The sequence below is a fragment of the Vanessa tameamea genome, chromosome 27 (assembly GCF_037043105.1).
Source record: "Vanessa tameamea isolate UH-Manoa-2023 chromosome 27, ilVanTame1 primary haplotype, whole genome shotgun sequence".
NCBI classification, from domain to species: Eukaryota; Metazoa; Arthropoda; class Insecta; order Lepidoptera; family Nymphalidae; genus Vanessa; species Vanessa tameamea.
Window position 1 is genome coordinate 3878767 of NC_087335.1, and position 24164 is coordinate 3902930.

At 33.8% G+C, this 24164-nt stretch overlaps 1 protein-coding gene and 1 long non-coding RNA gene across 3 annotated transcripts in view; one reads left to right on the plus strand and one right to left on the minus strand.

The window, feature by feature from the left end:
* The first annotated feature begins 693 nt into the window (after positions 1–693).
* LOC135194189 (uncharacterized) lies at positions 694–1932 on the plus strand. Its single transcript, XR_010309705.1, has 2 exons — positions 694–849; positions 1632–1932. It is a non-coding gene; the product is annotated as an uncharacterized LOC135194189 (long non-coding RNA).
* An 8786-nt stretch (positions 1933–10718) lies between these two features.
* LOC113391986 (E3 ubiquitin-protein ligase CBL) overlaps positions 10719–24164 on the minus strand; it is an 82199-nt gene continuing 68753 nt past the window's right edge. Inside the window, exons 7-13 of one of the 2 annotated variants that reach the window (XM_026628158.2) lie at positions 23793–23905; positions 22821–22915; positions 21841–21932; positions 16645–16882; positions 15883–15998; positions 14859–15474; positions 10719–14721 (exon numbers count right to left, since the gene is read on the minus strand). In XM_026628158.2, the coding sequence (XP_026483943.1) occupies positions 14504–14721; positions 14859–15474; positions 15883–15998; positions 16645–16882; positions 21841–21932; positions 22821–22915; positions 23793–23905 (1488 nt within the window). In that variant the 3' untranslated portion in view covers positions 10719–14503. Of the gene's footprint in view, positions 14722–14858; positions 15475–15882; positions 15999–16644; positions 16883–19928; positions 20124–21840; positions 21933–22820; positions 22916–23792; positions 23906–24164 lie in introns of those variants that run through there. The other variant, XM_026628159.2, reaches the window with a different exon arrangement.

Here is a 24164-nt window from a genome sequence, read left to right on the forward strand (position 1 = left end):
CTACCGGAGATGGTCATCACAGTCGGCGATACCTCCATCGGCAAATGGTCGACAATGAAACTTGAAAGAGTCTTTCGCGGGCTTCCTAATGCCATATCCGCACCTCTTGAGAGTAGAGCTGGTTCTCCTCCGCTTTTGCTGCCTTATCCCACCAGAGGTTATTTGAGTGGGCTTCGGCCTCGAGGTTCCACGGTGGGCTTCCGGACAGAAAGCAGGCCGTGGTGTACACTGTGGACACCGTGCGGTATGCTTGAGCCGCTCTGAGCGCCGTGGCCCGCCGCGGCCGTCGCAGCGAAGCTACATTTGCGGTATTCAGAGCGTCCACCCATATCTGCGCCCCATAGAGCGCACCACACCAGGCGCCTACAGGAACCATCAACTTAAGAGCTGCGAGTTATTTGCGGAGGCAGTTATTATTGGTATCTCGGTTCCCGATGCCAGAGTATACAAAATGCTCTAGAGCGAAACCACTAACCCCTTCAATTTCTGGACTTATGGGTTATTTCCATCTTTTTGCAGCCATCCTTGTCTTTCTTATATTTCTCCGTATCCCAGTCAGAATAGCAACACAACGCCAGATATGTCCGTTTTCTAAATAGTCTTATTTCAATAATGCTCTTTAATAATATATTATAAATATAATTGAAGCATCAATAATAATTATAAGGGTGTCACATCGATTATTATTGGCGCAGGCGTTAATAATGAACTGATTACAATAACTATGAAGCCATGGTTCATTACCTGTTCTATAAAAGTATAGTCAGACATTGTAACGATATCATTAACTACAAAATGAGATTCTTGGTGCTATTTTCTGTGCTCTTTGCGCTCGTGTGTGCCGCAATGGTAAGCGTTTTTGATATTATTATCTCTTAAATAAGTTTGGTTATTGTTAGCTTGACTAGAATACTTGGTTGTACAAGTGTAATGATAGATCACTTCACATTACGCAATGGAGAAAATTAATAAACATTTTAAAAAAATTGACATGTTAGTCTGTACAAAATAATATAGTTTATAAAAAGCTTGGAGTCAGTATACGTTGATTTATATTCAGGATGTATATATTTAATATTCAGTTTAATGCCGTTTTTGTAGATCACAATCAGAACTGGCTGTAGCTTGAAATTTCATTTATTTTCCAAAATAACTATCCATAGTTAGATTTATTGTGTATTTTCTAAAACGGCAGTTATTAGCATATCGGTTTGAAGGGTCAGTGAGATAGTGTAGCCACAGGCACAAGGGATATTCTAGTTCTGAAGGTTGGTGACGTATTAAAGATTTTAGTGATGATTAAGATTTGTTACGGAGCCAATGTCTATGAAAGGTCGTGACCGTTCAATATTATGCGTATATATTGCCATTAAAAGCTTGGAGCTAATACTTGTTGACTTCCAGGTAGGATGTATAACACATATATATAATTGTATTTAACTAACATGACTGTATTTTTAGATGTTAAAAAGAGTAACTACTGAGTTTCTTGTCGGTTCTTCTCGGTAGAATCTGCATTCCGAACCGGTGGTAGCTTCACTTAATATAGTTTGTTAGATGGCGATTCAAAATTCTACTTGAATAAATATATTTTATTTTTAATTCTACTACAACTTTTTTAACTCTTTCAGGGTGAATTCGACTACACTGCAAATTATGCCAGACTTGCTTCCCAAATCCCACCCAATGTCAACGTCCGAAATTTGGTTAAATCTCTTCATGCAGCTAGAAACTTACATCAACATCAATAGCTTTTTGACATCTCATTGAAGTAAATATGATTTCGAATTATAAAGATCTGATTTTGATAAATTTTAACAATAGACCAATTCTCTTACACCTGCAGATATGTATATCCCACTAATTTAAATTGATGTTCAGTTATCGAATCCAACGTTTTATATTAAAGTAATAAAGCGTGCTATTATCTAATATTGTTTTTTTTTACACTATCGGTATTTTTAAGACCGACATACTGACGACCGGACTTTTGATGACATTTTTTAAAACACTAATTTTACTTGATTAAATCTTAATTCCCGAGGTCGACGGCGTATTGGTAATGTAAGGGATGGTTATTTTTCATACGGTGCCAATGTTAATGGCCAATAGTCACCACATAACACGTGGTCGATTTTACGTTCTACATAAAATACAATATTTATATTGGAGTTTGGTGCGGTTGAACAGAGTCCTCTGATTAATCTGAAAATACAATCGTTTAAAAATAATGTACGGTAACAATATCAATGTTGACCACTTAACGTTTTATGGACCAATTTACCTTCCTATCTATGCCATAAAAAACACAATTAATAAAAACACATTCCTTCAATTTATATATTTTTTTATAATATTACATTATAATTAATCACTGTATCTGCGGCGTGAAGGGAACAAGCGTTCGTAATTAAGATTAATGTCAGATGGATGAGCGCCCGGCCATTCGCGTCGAGCCTGCCTACCTATAGGTATGTAATCGTATGGCACCTGTAATAAAACATATTATATATTGGAATTTGGTCCTCTGATCAGTCAGGTATTTTTATCACCAAAACCTAAATGTAACCTAGCAAATTGATCCAAGGCGTTATTTCTGGTGATTTCAACTATTTTCTGGAGCGAAGAGTTCTATCCTTATAACAGTGTTTCGAGTGATCTACATATTATAGGACAGTTTTCATTTTTTTTTTATGATCCTTTGTAATGTTTTCGTATAATTAAAAATTGTAATTGTTTTGTCTTTTGTAATAAAAAAACAATTATTATGTTTTTTTTTTCAATCCATTATAATATGATTGGAACAAAATGAAATGTATATCTATAATGTATTAAGAAATAATATATTTATTAATAACATAAAGGCCTTAATTTTCAGCTAAAAATTAAAAATAGTTACTGTTTCTTATTAATAATTTGTGGCTTTACCCCGCGGAATTTATGAAAGTTTACCTATAGCATACAAACTGACACCCACATTTTATCTCCTAGAGGAGTGAATTCAAAAAAACTAAAATTGTCCTTTCCCGGAACTCAAAATATCTTAATTTACTTTAACATTTATAAAATTAGTATAGATTAACTAATTTTATGACGTTACACAATATATACAAATTGTAGAAAATACAACCGTTCAAAAATATTCTTGGCATATATCCAGAGTGCTGGTGATTTGTACTCTCTGAACTGATAGGTACAGTCTTCATTGGCTTAGCTAGTACTGATATAACAGGGCCAAATAGGGTGTGGGGATAGCTCGACGTACGTAATTATAACAAAGCGATATCATCGACGTATACTGATTACTTTTTAAAAGCTATCTACCGTTACAAGGAAAAAAATATATAGAAATAGTATGTTAAGAAATTGCCCATTTTACGTAGAGGTCCGGTACTTCTATCAGCCTTGCTACGCCACTGCATCTCTAGGCTCAGAAATGTAGACACAGTTTCTCAATAAGGTATTTAGTTTATACAAAAGTTATCGTGATTGTTAAATAAATTAAAGACACCAGTCATAAATATGCAATAACTCACCTGGGTCATAACATTCGTTATTAAAACGAATGCCGTTATGGCAACGAGTAAAATATTCATTGTTACGCGATGACTGTTAAGAGATAGCACACAAATATTTATATTACTACTTTTTCGTGGTTGGAACGCAATAATTTCTAATTAAAATCATGTTATGGACGCTTACGCAAATAATCTTGTTTAATTATTTTTTTTTTAATTGACGATGAATCTCTGAAATTGTGTCCCTAATTTGCATGGCCGGATTTAGGGGAGGTTAATCGGGGCAACTGCCCTGGGGGCTGCACAGGAGGCCCTACAATAAAGGTTCCGAAGATTTAATAATTTTAATTTAGAAAAATCTCCGCCTTAATCAACTACTTTGTTGCCCAGGGCCTCCACTCCTTTGTGGCCCCAGGGCTTCCAGACCTCCAAAATCCGGTCCCGTTAATATGTGTGTATATATATTTCATTTTGATGTAGAGGGTGAAGAAAGGCATTGCGAAGAATCATACAAATAAGTGAAAAGAATAATGAGACACCATTCCCCAATTTTTGTTACATGGAATTGGAAAAATGCGACCTAACAGAGGATAATTCTATGTGACCTTGGGTTTAGCTTAAGCGTATTAAGGATGGGGAATTGATTTGACTATTAATGTTTTTCTTTACAAATAATACGTCTAACATATTCGCTTTTCCAAGTTTTTCATGTTGAAATTTCTTACTCAATAACATTATTTATAAAGGTATAGAAGGTCTAAAAATAAAAGAGACCAGTAAGTAGAGTTAAGGTTTAATTTTGTAGTTTTTAATTAGATCGGGGATGAGGTTAATTCCCCTTTATTTTAACCTACTGATAAAGGGTTTTCCATTAAGGGCGCTTGATCTTTGAAATGCAAAAAAAAATACATGTAGGAGAGATATTTGCGAATTTTTTTTTTTATTTGGAAGGTCTATCGACCCCATTATGTATGGAATATGACATCATTCAAATGACTGCCTCGGCTTCGGTTGGTGGCGCGCACACGAAAGGTCCAATTTTCGATGACTCTGGCGCACAAATCGGGCTGTATTTGATCGATGGCGTGGCGTATGTTGACTTTGAGGGCATCGGTGGTTTGCGGCTTGTTGGCATAAACCTGCGACTTAAGAAAACCCCACAAGAAAAAGTCCAGCGGGGTCAAATCGCACGATCTCGGTGGCCAGTTCACGTCGCCTCCGCGCGAGATGACCATGTCCAGAAATTGCTCGTGCAGAACTTCCATTGTAGCGTGTGCTGTGTGGCACGTAGCGCCGTCCTGTTGAAACCACATGTTGTCCAGATCCATATTCTCGATTTCAGGCCAAAAGAAGTTGGTTATCATCGACCGGTATCGCTCACCATTGACGGTGACGGCCACACCATTATCGTTTTCGAAAAAATACGGACCAATCACGCCTCCGGCCCAAAATCCGCACCAAACAGTCACTTTCTGCGGGTGCATTGCCACTTGGTGAACCTCGTGTGGATTGGTCTCGTCCCAAATACGGCAATTTTGCTTGTTGACATAGCCATTCATCCAAAAATGCGCCTCGTCGCTGAAGATGATTTTTTTGCCAAAATCGGCGTCAACTTCCAACTGCTCTAATGCCCAGTCAGCGAACACACGGCGCTGTATATGGTCATTAACCTTGAGCTCTTGGGTCAGCTGGATCTTGTACGGGTGCAGGCTCAAGTCACAACGCAAAATTCGCCAAGTTGTCGTCTGCGAAAGGCCGAGTTCCTGTGCGCGACGCGGAATTGACTGCCGCGGGTTTTCGAGGACACTGTCGCGCACAGCGGCGATATTCTCGGCAGATCTCGCGTTACGTTGACGCACGGGAACCGGCTGATTGTTAACTGACCCGGTTGACTCGAATTTGTCCACCAATCGACGGATAGTCGACTCGGCAGGACGATCATCGCGACCGTAAAACGGGCGAAGTGCGCGGAACGTTGCTCGAACTGAAGACCCATTTTCATAAAACAATTTTATGATTTGCACGTGCTGCTCGACACTGTAACCTGCCATGGTGGTTTGGGAGGACGGAATGAATATAACACCCTGCATTTGACAGCTGTCACTCAAACAACATGGCCGCAATCAGCTGTCAAAGTTCAAGCGTCCCTATTGGAAAACCCCTTAGTAGTCACTGCCCTGTGTAATCTATTAGCTAGGTTAGCGAGGATGAAGACAGCAGGTGAGACCGTTTTAAATAACAAATATTTTACCTAGGCGATATTTCTAATGTATTTCAATTATTTCAACTTTCGGGGAGAGGATTGATTATCCTTAACACGGGTTATTTAATTAGCCTAGCTAGGATAGCCTTGTACTTGATCTGTGTTTCGTTTGATGACCATGTCAAAGTCAAAAGTCAAAAATCTTTATTCAATATAGAAGTGTTTACACTTGCTTATTGATTGTCAAAAATCTATCACCAGTTCGGAATTTAGCACCTCGGACCTGAGAAGAACCGGCGAAAGAAACTCAGCGGGATATTTTTTTTTTTTTAACCTTTATTATTATTGTGTTATTATAACATGTTATTATACACTGAGACTTATTGTCCTAGATCAACAATGGAATTGTTTATAAAGATGTATTTTGCGGAATAAATATTATTATTATTCTAATACAAAGGTATATATATATTTATTTGAAATAAAATATAATTCTCTAAAATATAAATTTCTTTATATTGACTACAGTTGTAAATTACAATTTTACGACCGAGTTACAGAAAAAAATCTTGCAACAAATATGTATTTTCTTTTGGTTACAACTTCACTTATGCTTAAAATATATTTATTTGAAGCAACAGTAAGTTATTTTTGTATTTTTGACACTTTACTAAGTCTATTAAATATTTTTTCGTCATTTTAGCTACCGCTGAAATCACCTGGGTACCTACTACTGTCTAAGATCTTACCTAGTTTCTTATTGCAAATTGTTATTTAAATTTTATTTAATTTTACGTGTACAAATGTGTCTATGGCTTTTATTAAAATGTTTAATTCTTTTTTGGGTGGTCTGAAATTAATCTTCTACTGCTTCTCCGTTTTTTTTTATTCTCAGTTATCTTTTTAATTCTTTAATAAATGTTTTATTTCTGGCAAGTGTGAATTTTCTGCCTGATCGTATATATTCCGTATTGTATTTGTGTGAAGTTTATTTATAGAAATTTTAATGATTAACAATACTTGCCTCGATTTTTATTTTCCGCCTGTTTTTAAATTTTATTTTAAATAACAAAATAATATGATAATAAATGTTAAAATTTAATTGGAATAAATTACCTTTCAGCCTCAACCAGACGGTTATAATCCGGAAATAAATGATCAATTTGAAAAAACCACAACAACAGACGATAAACCTTATAAATCCCTAAACTCTAATGTCATTGATGAGAACAATGAAATACTAGACAAAGAATTCGAATCACACAAAGAAAACAAATCAGAGCTAGCTAATGTTGAAATCACCACACCCGTACTAAGCTTTTATAAAAAAATAACATTTGCCATACAATTATTTTTGTGTGCACCGAAAATAAAATCCGTTCTTACAAATATAGGAACATGTATTGTCAACGGGGTGATGGAAATAGTTTCTTTCTATTTACCTGCACCGTTAATACCTCTCTTAGCAAGTGCAGCTGGTATGATTATACCATTCGAACCGGTAGTCATGTTGAGAAGACAAATGCCAGTAACGAGTTACAGAAGAGCATTAAAAACAGCTGTGAACGGTTTTCTAAATACATTTAATGTTTATAAATACGACAACGACGATGAAGATCCATATATGACGAGGAGATTTAATCGAAGATTTATGGATGCTCCTAAAGAAGAAGTTAATACAAGCAAACCTTTTGATAAATAAACTACGTTATTTTTAACGATAATCCTAATACTGTCGATTGCTTTTCAAATATTTAAACCTCTTGTGCAGCAAATATTCTAGTTATATAATAAGTATGGTTGATTTCGAAAAGGTCGTTAATATTAAATTCATCATTAATATTTTTTTCCAAAAAAAAAAAACAAACAGTTTTACAACATTTATACAATACTTATACATCAAAATTATTTTAAATATATCTTATGTTATTTAAATTATTGTGTATTTAATATTATGATCATTAATGTCTTGCAGTATCTTTGAGATCATCAAAATGATTACCAACATTAGTAGACATTGTAATAACACCAAAAAATGGACAAAAAAAAGTAGTTCTCACAACAGTTGACTTTTCTCTTAAACTTTGTTTAGCTGGAGTAAAGATATCTACTTCTATTTTCTTCTTTCTTCTTGGTTTATCTTTAGTTTTAATTGTTGTGTCATTTTTATTAATATTATTGACGGTAGAAATTTCTTTCTTATTGAGTTTAAGTAATATATTTTCTTTGTCGGAGTTTAAGGTCATTGCTTTGTCAGATAAATGAGCTTTGCGTAAACTTTTAGGTCTAGAGATCTCCATGCCTTTCCAGAAATGTCTAAATCCATTTTTATCTAAATATACTTTATCTGTTGGAAAATCTCCACTGTTCCTTTTTTGTATAAAGTCTTTGAAATGATCTCTTACAACATGTACCGTTGTTTTAAGAATATTGTATTTTTCATTTCTAAACATTGTTTCAGATATCTTCTGTAGGTCTATGTGTTCTTGGAATTGACCAGATATTTGATGGAACTATAAAAAACAAAAGAATAATATAGAAATCAGATACAACCTATAATAAGCTACACGATTGGTTAAACGACCGCAATGACATTTTTTAATTAGCAAATAGACTGCTCAATTAAATGTCCTTCGTAGGAGAACGTTAATCGTCTAAATGTTTGTACGGTACTGTCGTTGTAATATTATAAATTATATTTCTAGACTTATATTATCGTAAGCTTCTTTCCCTGGTTTCACTCGGATATGATTCGTGTTGTCCTTTTTGGTCGCTGGTAAATTGTTCCTTCCACCGTTCTCTGGGACTATTTAGGCGCAATGGCCTAGTCTCTCTTGATAATGACTACCGTGTGTGAAATCGATCAAGGGGATATTATTATTATCGTCTGGGCAGCTGGCAAGCTCCTACATACCTCCTTCGGCTTTGAGAGTTTTGCAGGATACTGAGCAATGTATTAGCGGAATCATCTTGCTTTTGCTTACGTTCTGCTACCTCCACCAGTGCGATTACCACCTCTCGTAAGACGGGTGCCGATAAGCCCTACTTGTAATGACAATGGCACTATCGCACTGGATAGCTAAGGGCACTTCACCTATGACCACTGATAGGCTAAACATCTAAGATCTTCACGAGACGCACATCAATAGTGTGTAATCATTCAAAATAAGCACCTTGACACCTGATGCTGGTTGTTATAAAAAAAACCGTGTCTGTCAAGTACTTGTGTAAACCTAAATAAGCCTGTTGACTGAGCGATCAAAGCGAGGCTGAACTACCTACACCTTCACCAGGCTATTGAACTCAGATCCTCCTTCCGTCTACGGTTCAGAGCTCGTTGAGTAAGAACTCTAATCTTCTGAAAGTAAAGAATCATGAACGTCATCATAGTCTTTTGGGAAAACTTAGCTTAAAGTTTTCCCCTTTGTCTATAATGAAAACGAACGGGGCGTGCCGAGCTTTGGAAGAGAAGTCGGTTAGTCGGCAAGCTACGTGAAAGCGGGGGTTTATAACCGAAAAAATATTAAACCCAGTTTCAATTTCGTGCTTAGAAATTTAAAACATATTATACTTGAAGTTTATTTAGTTTGCCAATGAGGGCGAACCTCAAAAACTGATCCGCTTGAATCAATGGGCCCATGCAACCATTGTTTGTATTGACAAAACTACACCTATTCCTGGTTAGTATTTTTTTTTAACATACCTAAGCCAGTTTTTTTTTTGCTTAAACTTAAATCTTATGTAAACAATAAGTGCATCTTAAAATATATTTCAAATACGAAATAGACCTTGTAAACACTGAGGAAATAATACCCTTTTTTAATCTTATTTGATGTTACTTACCGTAATACATAAAAATGTTAAGTATATAAAATCCATAGCGAAATGTTCTGGCGATGAATAATTGATTTTCATACACAGAAATGTAATTATGATTCCGAACATTAACTTTTCACGCTTATAATACTATTTTTTCATTATCTGATTTTCTCGAATTAATTTTAACATGTTTTTATTTTTCTAAGTGAATTGTGATAGAGTTTTGTTTCTTTTGAGTACTTTTATTATTTACGTTACTGATAGAAGGAGCATATGTTTACTTCGATCTCTTAATGTTAGCAAATAAGACTAGATCATATTATTAGTAGGTACTTAAAAAGTACAGTTAGCAAAAAAGGTCTTTTTTATGCATAACCCTTTTTCTAAGTAATATGATATAACTTTTTTACCCGTGAGTCCCAGTCTTCATGTGGGATGGGACTTCTCCAGCGATACCAAAAAAAAATGGAGGACTTATCTGGTGGATTGTTTTGTCGGCATTAATTAATTAAAATAACCCTATTGTTTGTACACATTTCTATATACTAATGTTACGCAGTGGTCGAAATTCGACTATAAAAATTATTGAAAATTTGGGGAAAACTTTTATATTTTTTTTGTTGATTACATTACAGCTAATAAATATCAAGAACAAAAAAATAATGGAATAAATTAATAAAAGGAAGAAAAAGTTACTAAACTGTTTTTTCGTTGCCTATTTAAGTAAGTATTCTCAGTGACAGAGGAGAAAGTCGGAGCAGAAAAATTAAACTCATTCCAAAATTCACACACAATCGCACACACATACTCTAATATATATCTTCTATAGGCATCTGTTTGTACGCGATTATCACAAAAACTAGTCATGATAATTTCAGTCGAATTTTCTGATTTATTAGCGTTAATAATTATATAATATATATAATAAAATAAATTATTAGGTACCTATTAAGTTTTTAATATTTTATTAAAGTTAGCTAATGATAGATTTTGCCATTAAGGTCAAATTATGTTCGCTTCAATGGACAAAGGTATGCGAAAATAATATTGAGATGATCTACTCAAGGAATTCTATATTAAAATCTACGTCGGTTCTGTTCTCTTATCTGTTTAGTGTGTCACTGAGAAGCGGAAAGAGTTCTTTGAACAATATTTGGTTTTAAATAAAACTTCAAAGATAATTTTGCTTAAATATATTTGGAAACATACCTTGATGAAAGCGTAAACAATACCTAGCCTCACCAAAACATACATTTCCTTTAAGCCGAAACAAATAAAATTGTTTTTTATATTGCAAGGAAAAAATCTCAATGAAATATTAAAATAAGTATATTACAAAAGATCTTCGTCGTTTTCAATTTATACAAATCCACCATAAATAAAGATTAAAAAAATAAAAATAAAATGTTGCCATCTTCATGTTATTGATAAATTTCCACTAGAGTTGCTGCGATATAGAAAAATATATTTCACGTAGAACATAAATGATTTAATTTATTTAAACAATTTTAAGGAGATAAAATATTTAAAACTTTAGCGAATGTTTAGTTAAACACTGATTTCTCTCTTTCTTTCATTATTGGTTTAACACTCGGAAGAAAAAGACACAATATTTGTTTACTAATCACTCGCTTAACAATGTTAAAAGGGCGCTAATATTTAAATTATTAAAATAATAAATTTAAATTCAGCTATATTTAAAATAAAATATCCAGTGGAAATCCATCAGAGTTATACTTTTCGAAACCGCCATTAGAATTGTAATCAACAACTAACATTAGTAAAAGTGCATGATAAACGTGTAAATATTGTCGAATGATATGATACTAAATTTAATAGTTCATTCATACAATCACGGGCACTTTTCAAATTGGTACCGTAATAATCACAATGTTGCCAATTAAAAAATTTAAACGAGATATGATAAAAATAACTGTTTAAAATAAACGGTAGGTTTTTATTAATTTGACCTAAAGGGATTTATATTTCGATATATTTAAATAAGCAAATAAATAATGCTATTCATTATAAATAACGCCTTTTATGACAATTAAAAAAATATGACTACAGATAATAAAAAATAAACGTCATAAAATATGAAAAATAATATATGGAATAGGTTTATTTTTTAAATTAATCAGTATATATCAAGTATTAGTGCTATTAATGTAGTATAAAAATTACAATAATTATTATAATAATAAAAACTTCAGAGAGTTAAATTTACAAACTTTCGACGTCAAATTTAAATTCAAATCACGCGGAAAAATTATGAAAAAATCGCGTTAAATTTATCGTTATTCTGGTTATCATAATGCGTTATCACTTTTAAAGTTACGTTTAGAATATTATATTGTACGTACCTACGATTACTTTTCTATATATTTTATACAGAATATCAACAAAGAAACAATTATTAAAAAATATCGCAATTTAAATTAGTGAAATTTCTTTGAGCGAGATTTCAATGCAACGATTCTATGTCACGTTTATTCGCAACGGATCAGAACGAGATTTTACTTCTGTCACGTATACTAGTGCATGTTTTAATATTTGTTTATTTGTAAAATAGTAATTAGTGTTTTTGTTACACTGTCAATTTTTAAACTAATTTAATTGAAACGAATTGTTATAATACTTCAGAATGATTATCGTGCATCGGCAAACATCGGAAACATTCGTATTTTAATCTAAAGAACGTTTGTCTAAAGTAATTTGGTCCTAAAACATTTTCAATTTAAACTCTATTACTAACTAATAAGTGTCAATGTTTTTAAAAACAACAATAGTTTCAAGCCGTGCGAGCGAGACGGCAAATCTATGAAACATTAGAACTAAGATTTTGGATCATATAGAGACGATGTAATTCATTCAATTTCTCTAACTTTTTCAAATTTAATTATGAAAATCGTTATGACAGTTTGTAACAGATGCGATGGGTCATTCTTAAACATGATGTTAGCCGAAGCAAAACACTTACTCTGAAGTTCTGTACATGATGTAAGAAATTATCTCAAAAGGCATATGAAATATCGCAGTAATAGTTCTTTACAATTAGTTATGAGCCCACTGTGTACAATTCAATGAAGAAACAAATTTATCTGGCCCGGCGACTGTCAATGTCATCGATTTCAGTGTTGCCATTATTATTTTTACGCTAATTAGGGTAAAATAATTTCGAACAATTTTTGCAATTATTTATAATGACTCTGAGGAGTCCTGACCTTTGCTGATATTGAAAAATGGTTAGATAAAAAAAATCTGATCATTATATAATATTGCGTTTGACAAAATGGCGTCGTTAGTTTACCTGTCCAGATAAATTTGTAGCATTTTAAGTTGGTTATCCATTTAAAAGACATAGAGAATGGACTAAGAGTTCCCTGTCAAGTAAATATGGGCGGATAAGTGTGACAGAGACGGAACGATTATGAACAAGGAAGGAAGACAGGTATCGGCCGCTCAATCGCTTCGTCTCTATATAAACAATGGTCAATTTTTTGATGCTATTCTTCAATCCATTCTCTATGTCAATGCTTACTAATAATTAGTTATTTTTCCTTACATTTAATTTTACTTTTGACGTAAATATTGCTATTTATAAAGAGGTTTTGACAAAAAAAAAGTTAAAAACCAACCTATCAAAGACAAACGCATTGTTACAATTTTAGATAAAAGTACTCTGTCCTTCTCTTACACCGTAGTAACATCAAGTATGACATTGACAACAAACCTTAGAGATTCGATACAACTACAGGTGCGAAAAGGACAAAATACCTGAGAAGTTTGCATCTCGATTAGGCCTACAGGTTATTATGTATGTGGACTTTTGTCCGTTAGTTTGACTAGTTGATTGGTGGATATGTACTCATATGCTAGAGGCTCGTGGACAATAACTACAATTCTATAGATATTACTATTGTAATATTATAAGACTTAAAAAGAATCATAGCAAGATTAAGACTAGTCGTATTTTAACCTAAGTTTCAGTCAATTCATTCATCATTCACAATCGATTAAAACGAACGATTCGATTTTGTATTGAATTTTTTTATCAATAACAATATTATTATTATTTCATTTAGAAAAATATCAAGAAGATCGAATATAAAAAATGATTGTCGTGTTTATATTTCGTGATTTAAGCTCATCGGTAAATAAATTTACTTTTGTCCGTCTGTGAACCGAATGGTTGAAGTCGTGTAAGTATTATATTTACTTAAACAATATTTAAAATCGATTCTAAATTATTGCGAATATCATAAGTCGAAGTGTCGAATTACATATTTTAATTATGAATATATATATATTTATGCAATTTTTAAGTATTTTTTTTAAGACAGCGTTTTTATACGAAAATATAGAATTATATGTTTATATACAAAGCTAGTATTGTTAAAAAATATAGCGAGAATTGAATACTGATTAGAGAAACACTGGAAAAAATTATAATGTATTTAAACTATTTAAACCGCAAATAAATACAACATTTTAAAGTATATTTTAAGCTAAAAGTATTTTTTAAATCTATAATACTATCGGTTGTATCGATCATTTGTGCATTATATCTAGTGTTGCCATATGCGAATCTGGCATTTTTTACAATTTGCCTAACCAGCCCGTAACATTTGAAAAATTTAAAACGCGTTTATGTACAATATATTCTTTTTTTAAATTCATAGACGAAAACGCTAATAGATTCAACACGCTAAACCGCCATATAACCACGTCGTCGCTTACTTATTTAATAATTCTATAAAATTTATGAAACTTTCTATTTAATTAGATTTAAAATTTAGACCTAATATTTATCACGGAATAATTTTAATAAAAAAACAAGTAATTGAGAAAAATCAAAGCGTGCAACACCAAAAGATTACCATATTAAAAATCTGCATAGCCATTTTAAAACCACAGACTAAAAAATGTCAAAAATTAGTGCCGCTAAATTTAAAACAATTTTTTAACACTTATGCTGTATTTTAGACCCGAATTCGTGCAATATATCGCAAGCCATTTCTAGATCATTCCGCGTGATACCCAATGCTCTCACTACAATGTCTTTTGGATAACCCTCCCCAACTAAACGAGCAATGTAGTCTAAATTTATATTTTCATACGACACATTATCACCGTACTTCCTGCCGTGCTTGTCGTGGGTCAGAGGATTGATTTTTTTGGCTGTAACAAAGAAAAAATAAGTTTAAAGAGTTGTTATATATTATAAGTTACAAAAACACTTAAGGAGTTATAAGCCTATTTTTCTGTCCTTATCGCTAAAACGACGGTAATTTATTTTAATTCATAAATAAACTTACGTGCAACCGCTAATTCATTTTTCTCCACCGCAACATTTTCGTAAGGCGGGTCCTTGATCTCTTCAGAAGGAAATTTCGGCATTGTCGTCGATTTCGTCGGCTGATTGTCCAAGCTTCCGCTAGTAGTTGACGGTAAAGATCTTTGTCTTGGCGGCGCTCTATTTTCCACTCTCGTATCTCGGTCGAAACTCGATCGACCATTTTGTCTATCTGGTTTATCTGGTCTTTCTGGTGGATTTCGGAAGTCTATGTGTCTTTCTTGCATATATCTCTCCGTGTGCCTGTCCATGATTCTGTTCTCTGAATTAGATCTATCCGTTCTATTATCTGAAACGCTTCTATTTTCTAACCATTCTGATGATCTGTCGTGTCTCTCCTTGTCTGCGAGTCGGTCGTTCTGGTGTCTGGTGTCGGCTAATCTGTCCGGAGCGGATCGTTCTGGCCGATCCGTTATGTGTCGTTCGGGTCGGTTGTCAGTGGATTTTTCCGGTTTAGGGTCCGATGGTGTTCTGTCTAATGGTTGTCGTTCTGGTGGCGGAGCGGGTAAAGGTCTACTGTTTGATTGGGGGGTGCAAGCTCGTCTTGGTTTTTCGAATGCTCTTGGATCTGGAGGTATCTGAAAAATGTTATAAAAAATCTTTGATGATGATGTATAGTAAGGAAAGGCAAAGCGAAATGCTTAAGTCGCTGATTTTTATATGTTTTTATATTCACAAGTAATCCCTTATCAGCGAGATTAAGTGAAATTATAGCCGAATCCTTCTACTAGTAGAAGAGGCGTTTGTCCAAAATTTGGACATGTTACATAAAAAAGTGAGTTCGTGTATAAGAAAACTAAGATTAAATTTGATCTAACCGATTGAACCCATTTTTTTAAATTGCTTTAAAGTCATAATTTAATAAATAGTCTATTTTGCAGCTGTAAGATTTTAGAGTGAGATCAAAATATACACTATTCCTAAAACAATTGGATAATAAGACCATTTACCTAAAATAATTATATGAGTATTTAAAAATATTTTACCTCGTGATTCCTGGTATCGATGAGGCCCGTGATAGTTTCAGTTGAACCTGTGATGACGGAGGTGAGGCGATGTCTGGAATCTGGTTCAGGTTCCAGGGACGAGCGGCGACGAGGTTCTAATTGAAAAAATAAATCTTACTGTAAAATAATGTTATTACAGGTTGAAGGCTAACGAAGAACGATATGTCTACGTATATGGACTTAGTCAGCTTATTGTACCACAACGTGCTGTTTATCAGCTTCGAGGACAGAGGCTGCCAAGTGGTTTGCCATGATTCCAACTAGTACTAGAACTTCGGTTCGGTTCGGCCCGAACCTTCGGTTTTTATTATCGGTAAACTTTCTATTTCGTGTTCTGATACAGACTGATGTTGAAGAGCCTTTTCGTCAAGTTCGTGTTGTTCAAACTTTTGTCGTTCAATGGCACAAAGCCGAGGCATAGAAAAGTTGCAATTATCTTCAAAACTGAGTTTTTTTTTTCCTTTTTAATATTGTCACTGAGATTTATTAACTTATAATCGTACGAATGAACTTTTATAGTCTTTGGATAAATTCCTTTTTTTTAGCAAAAGATCCAAGGGTGCCTTTAGACACAACCCCACCCACTCATCATACCGGCAAACGGCAATACTCAGTATCACCGTGGTCGGGTTTGTAAGGTGTGTCAGGCAGCCAAACAAACCCTGGCGGGAAAGTGCTCTGACACCAGTCTGTGTCGGAAAACGTGTCAGAAGGTCCGTCGCACCCTGACGTACAACGTACCCACGACGGAGGCCGAGGCGAGGTCCTGCACGCTGGAAGCGGCGGCGATGGTGTCGGCGGGCGACAGGCTCTTGCGCGGCGGCAGCGGCGGCGCGCGCAGCTCCCCGTACGCGTTCTCGGCGGGCGCGGGCGCGCGGCGCGCGGCGCGCGGCGAGTGTCGCGGCGACGCGCCGGCCGAGCGCACGCCGGGCCGCAGCGCGTCGATCGTCGACGTGGCCGCGTTGAACTCCGCCCAGTCCTGGGGCGGGGGCTCTTTGTAGTGGAATTCGTGTCTGACCCCACTTATTTGCGTTTGAAAATCGTAATACGTGAAAAATACTTTTATTATCTCACGAACTCGTCCTACTGACTTCGACACGGCCACCCGCTTCGAGTACCAAGCTTTATTGAGTTCTCGCGTGCTTGATTTACGATGATTTATATATATTTTTTAAATTCCAATATTATTGTCGTTTGCAAATTGTAAAACGTGATAAATTATCTCTCTCTCGTAAGCGTGGTGTAGAGCTGACGTGGCTCTCGGGTACAGCCATAGAGTTAGAACACTTAGTCGATATACATGAATTCAACTCCGACAAGCATTATTGAGATTTCACGTGCTTCGTGTATTTAACATTAATCGGTGAAAAATCAGTGGGAAAATATTCATATATCAAATGAAATTCTGAAACATGTGCATCCAATATTCACTGACCCGCCTTGAACGAACCGTTACTTTACAAACACAGCGAGTTGATCGTATCTAATCGAAATCAACTAGTGGTCCTTGTAACCTTTTGGTCTAATCAAGGCTTAAATAATTAAAAATATAATCTAAAAACTTTATTATTACTACTATTAAGCTTAGAACTCGAACACAAATTAAAAAAAAGAACTATCATTTGTTTTGTGAATGTAAATTTAATTTGAAAATAAATACTTTCATTTAGGTTTAGTCGGCCCACTATGTATTACAGAAAACCCTTAATGGTACGCGATATATAATGTTTACTAATTAAATACCCTAAATATATTATTCATGAAGATTTTTGTATTGGAATTTTTTTCTCACATTATTTTACAACATCGTAGAAGTATGAATTAAATACATCGTACTTTAAAGTCGGCTAGAATGACACTACTATCCTTTTCGATTCCAATAACTCAAAATGCTCCTTTGGTTAGTCTATTCAAACCTCAGATCGGGCCAGTAAAAAGTTATTTGTTTTTGTCAAAAAATCTCCGAAGTTTGAAAGTTGGGAATAAAATGCTCATGCTTCGAAAAGCACGTAAAGCCAGTGGTTCTTGATAGAACAGACCATGTAGTGAGAGAAAGGTGAATGCATCTGTGATACACAGTTATTCAATATAATATATCCTGGCTAATTCGCCTTGAGAATAATTGGCGTGGCTCAAATGAAATAAATAATAATAATAAATATTGGACAACATCACATACATTACTCTGATCCCAATGTAAGTAGCTAGAGCACTCGTGTTATGGAAAATCAGAAGTAACGACGGTACCACAAACACCCAGACCCAAGACAACATAGAAAACCAATGAACTTTTTCTACACCGACTCGGCCGGGAATCGAACCCGGGCTCGGAGTGACGTACCCATGAAAACCGGTGTACACACTACTCGACCACATTAGTAGTCAAAATTAGAATTCAATATATCAGGAGGCCATCATTATTCCATAAATATTATCCATCGCTTGGCTCGTGTTCTTTGAGTGTCCACTAAGAATAGTGTTTACATGAGACCTCGAAATTCGAAATAAAGTCCTCCCTTTTTTATTAATCTAAATTCAGTCCACCGAGTACAATAAAGGCTAAATAAATCTGATGTGTTACAATCTAATTGAATCGGTAGATGAAACAACAATTATGAGTCAGTCGTACATAAAAATATAACAATTCATGCTCCATGCAGTCATGCCATCGTCTTATAAAATTTGAATAAAAAAAAAAAAAACAATCAGAAAAACATTGTTGTGTCATAGGATAATGATAGGACAAGCGAGGAAGCAGACGCAAAGAAAAAACAAAAAGCACATTCATTCAAGCGTATATTGTCAACATTTAAATTACACTTAAAAATAAATAATTCATGGACATCATAAACATAAAAACTACAATTTAAAAATAATATGCAAATTAAAAAAAAAAAACTTAAACTATAATCCATAATTTATGGACATGCATAACCGAATCTTATATGTATAGCTGTGCTTTTTTTTCATTGGAAAAAATAATATTGTGATGTATTTTTTGATATCGGTACTAGTGACGTCATACGCCAAGTTAAAATTTTATTATCTTTTGTCGAATTAAATATTTTAAGCACAGCTATCCATACAGTATACAAACAACTAATTTATCTTGCACCATGCCATGTAAAATCAATAATTTAAACATGTATTATATTTAATACATACTTATATTAAATACTACCGTCCTAGCTTACAATGTAAATATACCATTATAGAAATAAAAAAATAATCACTACAAACTGCATTCTTTCCGTCACCGGGGAAGATAAAATGGCGCGAAAGGGCGGCCATTTTGCGATATCACTTACTCGAAAATTACATTAATATTTTCAGTCAATTTTGCAATCATAATTGTTTAGATATAAAATATTATAAATAAGATGAATTCATTCGAAGTAAAAACATTCAGTACAAAGTAAATAATATTCGATCATTTAACTTCTAAAAATCTTAACGTTGTAAAATTACGTACAATCACTAGAAAAAGTCGTTTCATTAATACAATTCAAATGTAAACGAATTCTCTTTTTCCTATGACAGTACGTTTTACTAAAGATAAAAATAACTCATATTTATATTCGGACTGTAGTTTAATATTATATTAATGTTTAATAAAGGCGGATTATTTAATTTCGATAATACTTAATAATAATATAATCAATTACACAATAAAACTATATTATAAAATACTTTGAAGTTAATCTACGAAATGCCTTAGTCAATCTTCAAGTAGCTATTCTTAAGTTAAAATCAACCGTAGGTTGATTAGTTTATATTACGAAATTAATTATTTTATATGTATACGTATTTTGAATGTTTCAATAAAATAAAATGTGTATTTTCAAAAGAAAATGTTTACTTTTATAAAATAAAAAGAAACGAACGACTAAAACGACTAATTTATACGAAATCCTCAAAAGAAAATTTATTTAAATCAATATCAATAAAAAAATCACGAAAAACTCTTAATAAATAAAACTATTGATTAAATTTCATAAGCAAACACGATACAACGCGATAGTACAGATTAAACTAAAGTCCGCATACAAGGAATAAATCGAGCGCGTGCAACTCAGCACACGTGTATGTAGTGAAACGTTTATGCATCAGAAACGTTACTGAATATCGATCAAAACGTTTCACCGAAACAACGTATCATATAATGGAATGTTATCGTCGCTATTTTCCGCGAACTAAACATGCTGTGACTTGGTCCGTCTCTGCGAAACAAACGACATACTTTGACTATGCTTACATGCGACGTATGAAACTTGAGTGCATTGAAAAATGAACTTTATACTTCATACAGTAAATTTCAATTTTATACATAGTATAATAGAATGAGCATTTTTAATTTAGATCACTTGGAGCTTAGGACTCTGTATTGTTGTGTTCCGGTTTAAGGGGCGAGTGAGCCAGTGGAAATACATGCTCAATGACATAACTTTGTTCCAAATGTTAGTGATGCATTGGGCGATGTAAGGAACGCTTAATAGTTCTTACGGCGCCAATATCTGACCACTTACCATCGAGTGAGTCATTTGCTTATTTTATAAAGAAAATTTAGAAATTTCAAATCTTAATATATTAATTTATATGTTTGGTTAGTCTATCATACTGAGTCAAAATCATTAGACTAATATCCAACAAAACCTGCACAGACTATGCAAAATCAAATGAAATGATAAATAAAATAATTGCTGGAAAAATGTTCTAAATTGATAACACTGTAGATTCAAATCAAATATCAATGCAAAAAAGTTTCAAATATACAAAAAAAAAAAAATGAGCACTATAATTTATGACAAAACAATAAGCATAACATAAACCCACATACATACATGCGAGTGGCATAAACAAAAATGCATGAACCGTGCACATACTAAACAAAAACATCATTTACATTCACAAACACAGTCATTGTGATTTTTCTTATGTTTTAATAATAACTACATAATAAAATTAAAACTATTTTAAACGGATTTCAGCTTTAATTAACTACTTACTGTGTTCTCATTATAATGTAAATTATTGTGTGAGTGATAAGCAGTAAGTGATAACTTCTTATCGCTTCGTTACGTAACGCGTTACGACGTCAGGGGTAGGTAGGGAATAATTATATTTATAATGTAGATACACAAAATTCAAATGTACATATTCTATAATATAATATAATATATAATATATTTTGTAATCAATAAAAGATTTTATTAATAATTAATCTTTCCTTACATTATCATCAATTCAGTCAACAGGTAACCAATATTAAATAGTTCAACTTAGATTGGTTTAGGTTTGGTCCCGAAACGCATATTTAAATATTTTTGAATGTTTTGTTATTCACGTGATGACTTATTAATAAAATACGTCACACATTTTATTATTTATTCCCCGTTTTTTTTGTCTATCGTCAGAGATTCTTAAATAATTTGCATCTTTTTAACTGTCTGTTCCGAACCCAACACAGTCAGAACGTCTCCACGAGTTGTCTATATTAAACTTTTATTAATGTAATTAATAAGAAATTTTATTAAATATAAGGATAATTTACCCTAAACCCCTATTTCTTGCTCCACCCCGTTGCATTGGATGTACCTCCCCTCTTTTTAATTCGTAACGATCTTTATACAAGGACAGACAATATTTCAATAAATATCGTCGTTGTCATTGTATTCTAGTAACAATGAATACTACCATTATTAAGTATGTATTTGAAAGTAAAAGCTATAATTATTATTTCTCCATAATTACGCTGGCTCACTAGCCCTTAATAATTAGAACACATCTGTACCATACACTCAAACCCGTTTAAAATACGTCTATATACGTTAATAATTTATTTATAACGTAACACATAAAATGAATATTACTTATTAATATTCATATTTCGAAATTTTTATTTATATATGTGGTCAAATAGTATATAATGTTATTTACCTCGGAATCGTCAATATCGTCCGTCAATCCGTTAAACGTTGCGTTCCTCGACGACCAACCGTTCGAGCTACTCGATATTGTGACTTCAGAACCTGGAAACAAAATTGTTTAATTAATCACACACGTACACGCACACGCACGCACACGCACGCACGATCGCACGCTTGCGCACTTCAGAGTCTCTTTTATATACTTAAAACTAACTATAATTTAAATTTTAGAGAGAATTATGATGAATGAGATTAATCATTCGTAGATTTTATTTAACACCCAACGATGCCGACATATAAAAGCTAGTACAATATAAATCACTAATTGTTAAATCCTATTTGGGTTTCGATGACCAGCGATATAAATAATACATTAAGTTACTTCATTTCATTTTGACCTTTATTTGCCCTAAGTAGGACTATTATTTGAGAAAAAAATTTTTACAGAGTAGCATCGCGGGACCGGAAAATTATATACATTTTTTATATAAAATCTAAACGACATATTAAATATTATTTGTGTCTATAATTCTTAAACCTTCATGTGTTCGTATCCCGGTATAATTTGATCAACCGCAGTACAGCAGTACGGAGTACGATCTAATTCTAACTCCTCGAAGACAGACTTAAGCTCACTCCATTTAAGAAATCAAAAAATCAAAAACAAAATATACTTTATTCAAGTAGGCTTTTACAAGCACTTTTGAATCGTCATTTAACAAACTATTTAAAGTAAAGCTACCACCCGATCAATGTAGATTCTACCGAGAAGAACCGGCAAGAAACTCTGTAGTTACCCTTTTTCAACATCTAAGACCCATCACTTTCTTATTTCCTATTAGACGTAAGTGTTTAAGTTATCTTCGTGACTTATATTCCTTTTAAACTAAGTACATACTTAGTCCAATCACACACGGTCAGATTTCATAAACAAACAAATCTATAAATTCCGCCCACTGGTACGCACACTGATTATAACATTGTACTAACTTGAACCATTACAGCCGGATGAGCCGGATGAACCGGATGAACCACCAGACGAATTAGACGATACGGGTTTAACGGCAGTCTTCGTATTCGGCACTCTGGAATTTAATCGGTCATGATTAAGTACTACGCATATTAAACATACCATACTCAGGGGTAGAGTGGTTTCAATCGCACGTACACTTTGAATAAGTAATGGGTACTAGCTACGTTACTGGTTGGAAGCAGTTCAGGTTTAATTCGACTTCCTAACTGTTAGTTAACATGTTTTTTATTATTGTTGTTTTTAATTTTTTTAACTTTTATAATTGTGTCGTGTCCTAATAAACATTTATTTCTTCCTTCTCTTTATTTAACTACGCCTCGTGTCCCATAAATTAGTATTTACAATAAAACATATGACGGTTAAACATTTCACATAGTCGATTATCAAATTCGTAACTTCAAAAACGACTATCAAACATTATACTTAATTTAACAGCTGGATAACTAACTCTCAACTTAGTTTCCACAAATGTGCATTGTTTTACATGACGTCTATATTTATACCGACAGGCGCGTTGGTATGCCGCAGATCCCGAGGTTATGAGTTCAAACCGCAGGTCGGGCTTATGAAGAAAAAATCATTAGATTTTTCTATCAGCCCCAAGTCTTGAAGTTGGAGGTGTGTACACTCCTGGCCTCGGGTACCACGATAAACCGTTGGTCCTGCGCCTGAACTCATTTCCATCATATCGGATTATGAGTGATGAAAAATACAGTGCACGTGTGTTCGCACACACATATCCTGCGTAGCCGGCTACGCATTTTCCCTTGAAACTAGCCGCCGTGGCTGAAATCGGTCGGGAGAAGGTAATTTATGCAATATAAGGAGCTACTGTTGCGTGTTTCATCCATTGGTTAAGGAGGTACGATGTCAGTCGATATTTTTATATCCTCGATGACCTGATGCAAGAGATAACAATGCAAACTAACTTGGCCTCACTCGTCGTGTTCGGCGGCCTCGGAGGGACGAACGCGTCGACGACGACTTGCTCCGTTCCCTTGATCTCAGCTCGACAGAACGGACAGCCCTGACCTTCGGAATCCTGGAAAATTTTAATTTAAAAATAAAATTCGTCCATTGGAATAAGCATCCGATTCAGACCCGAGGAGAGCATCAATCTTTAGTATATTCAAATGGCAGGAGGAGCTACGACAAAAGGAAGCTTAGTTTTAGATATTCCATGCGATTTGCTAATATATCTACTTTATTATATACTATATACAATTCTCTGCTGGTATGTATAGCAGAACATTATTCTACTTAAATACTTAACTCATATCAATTTTATTTTCAAATGTTGA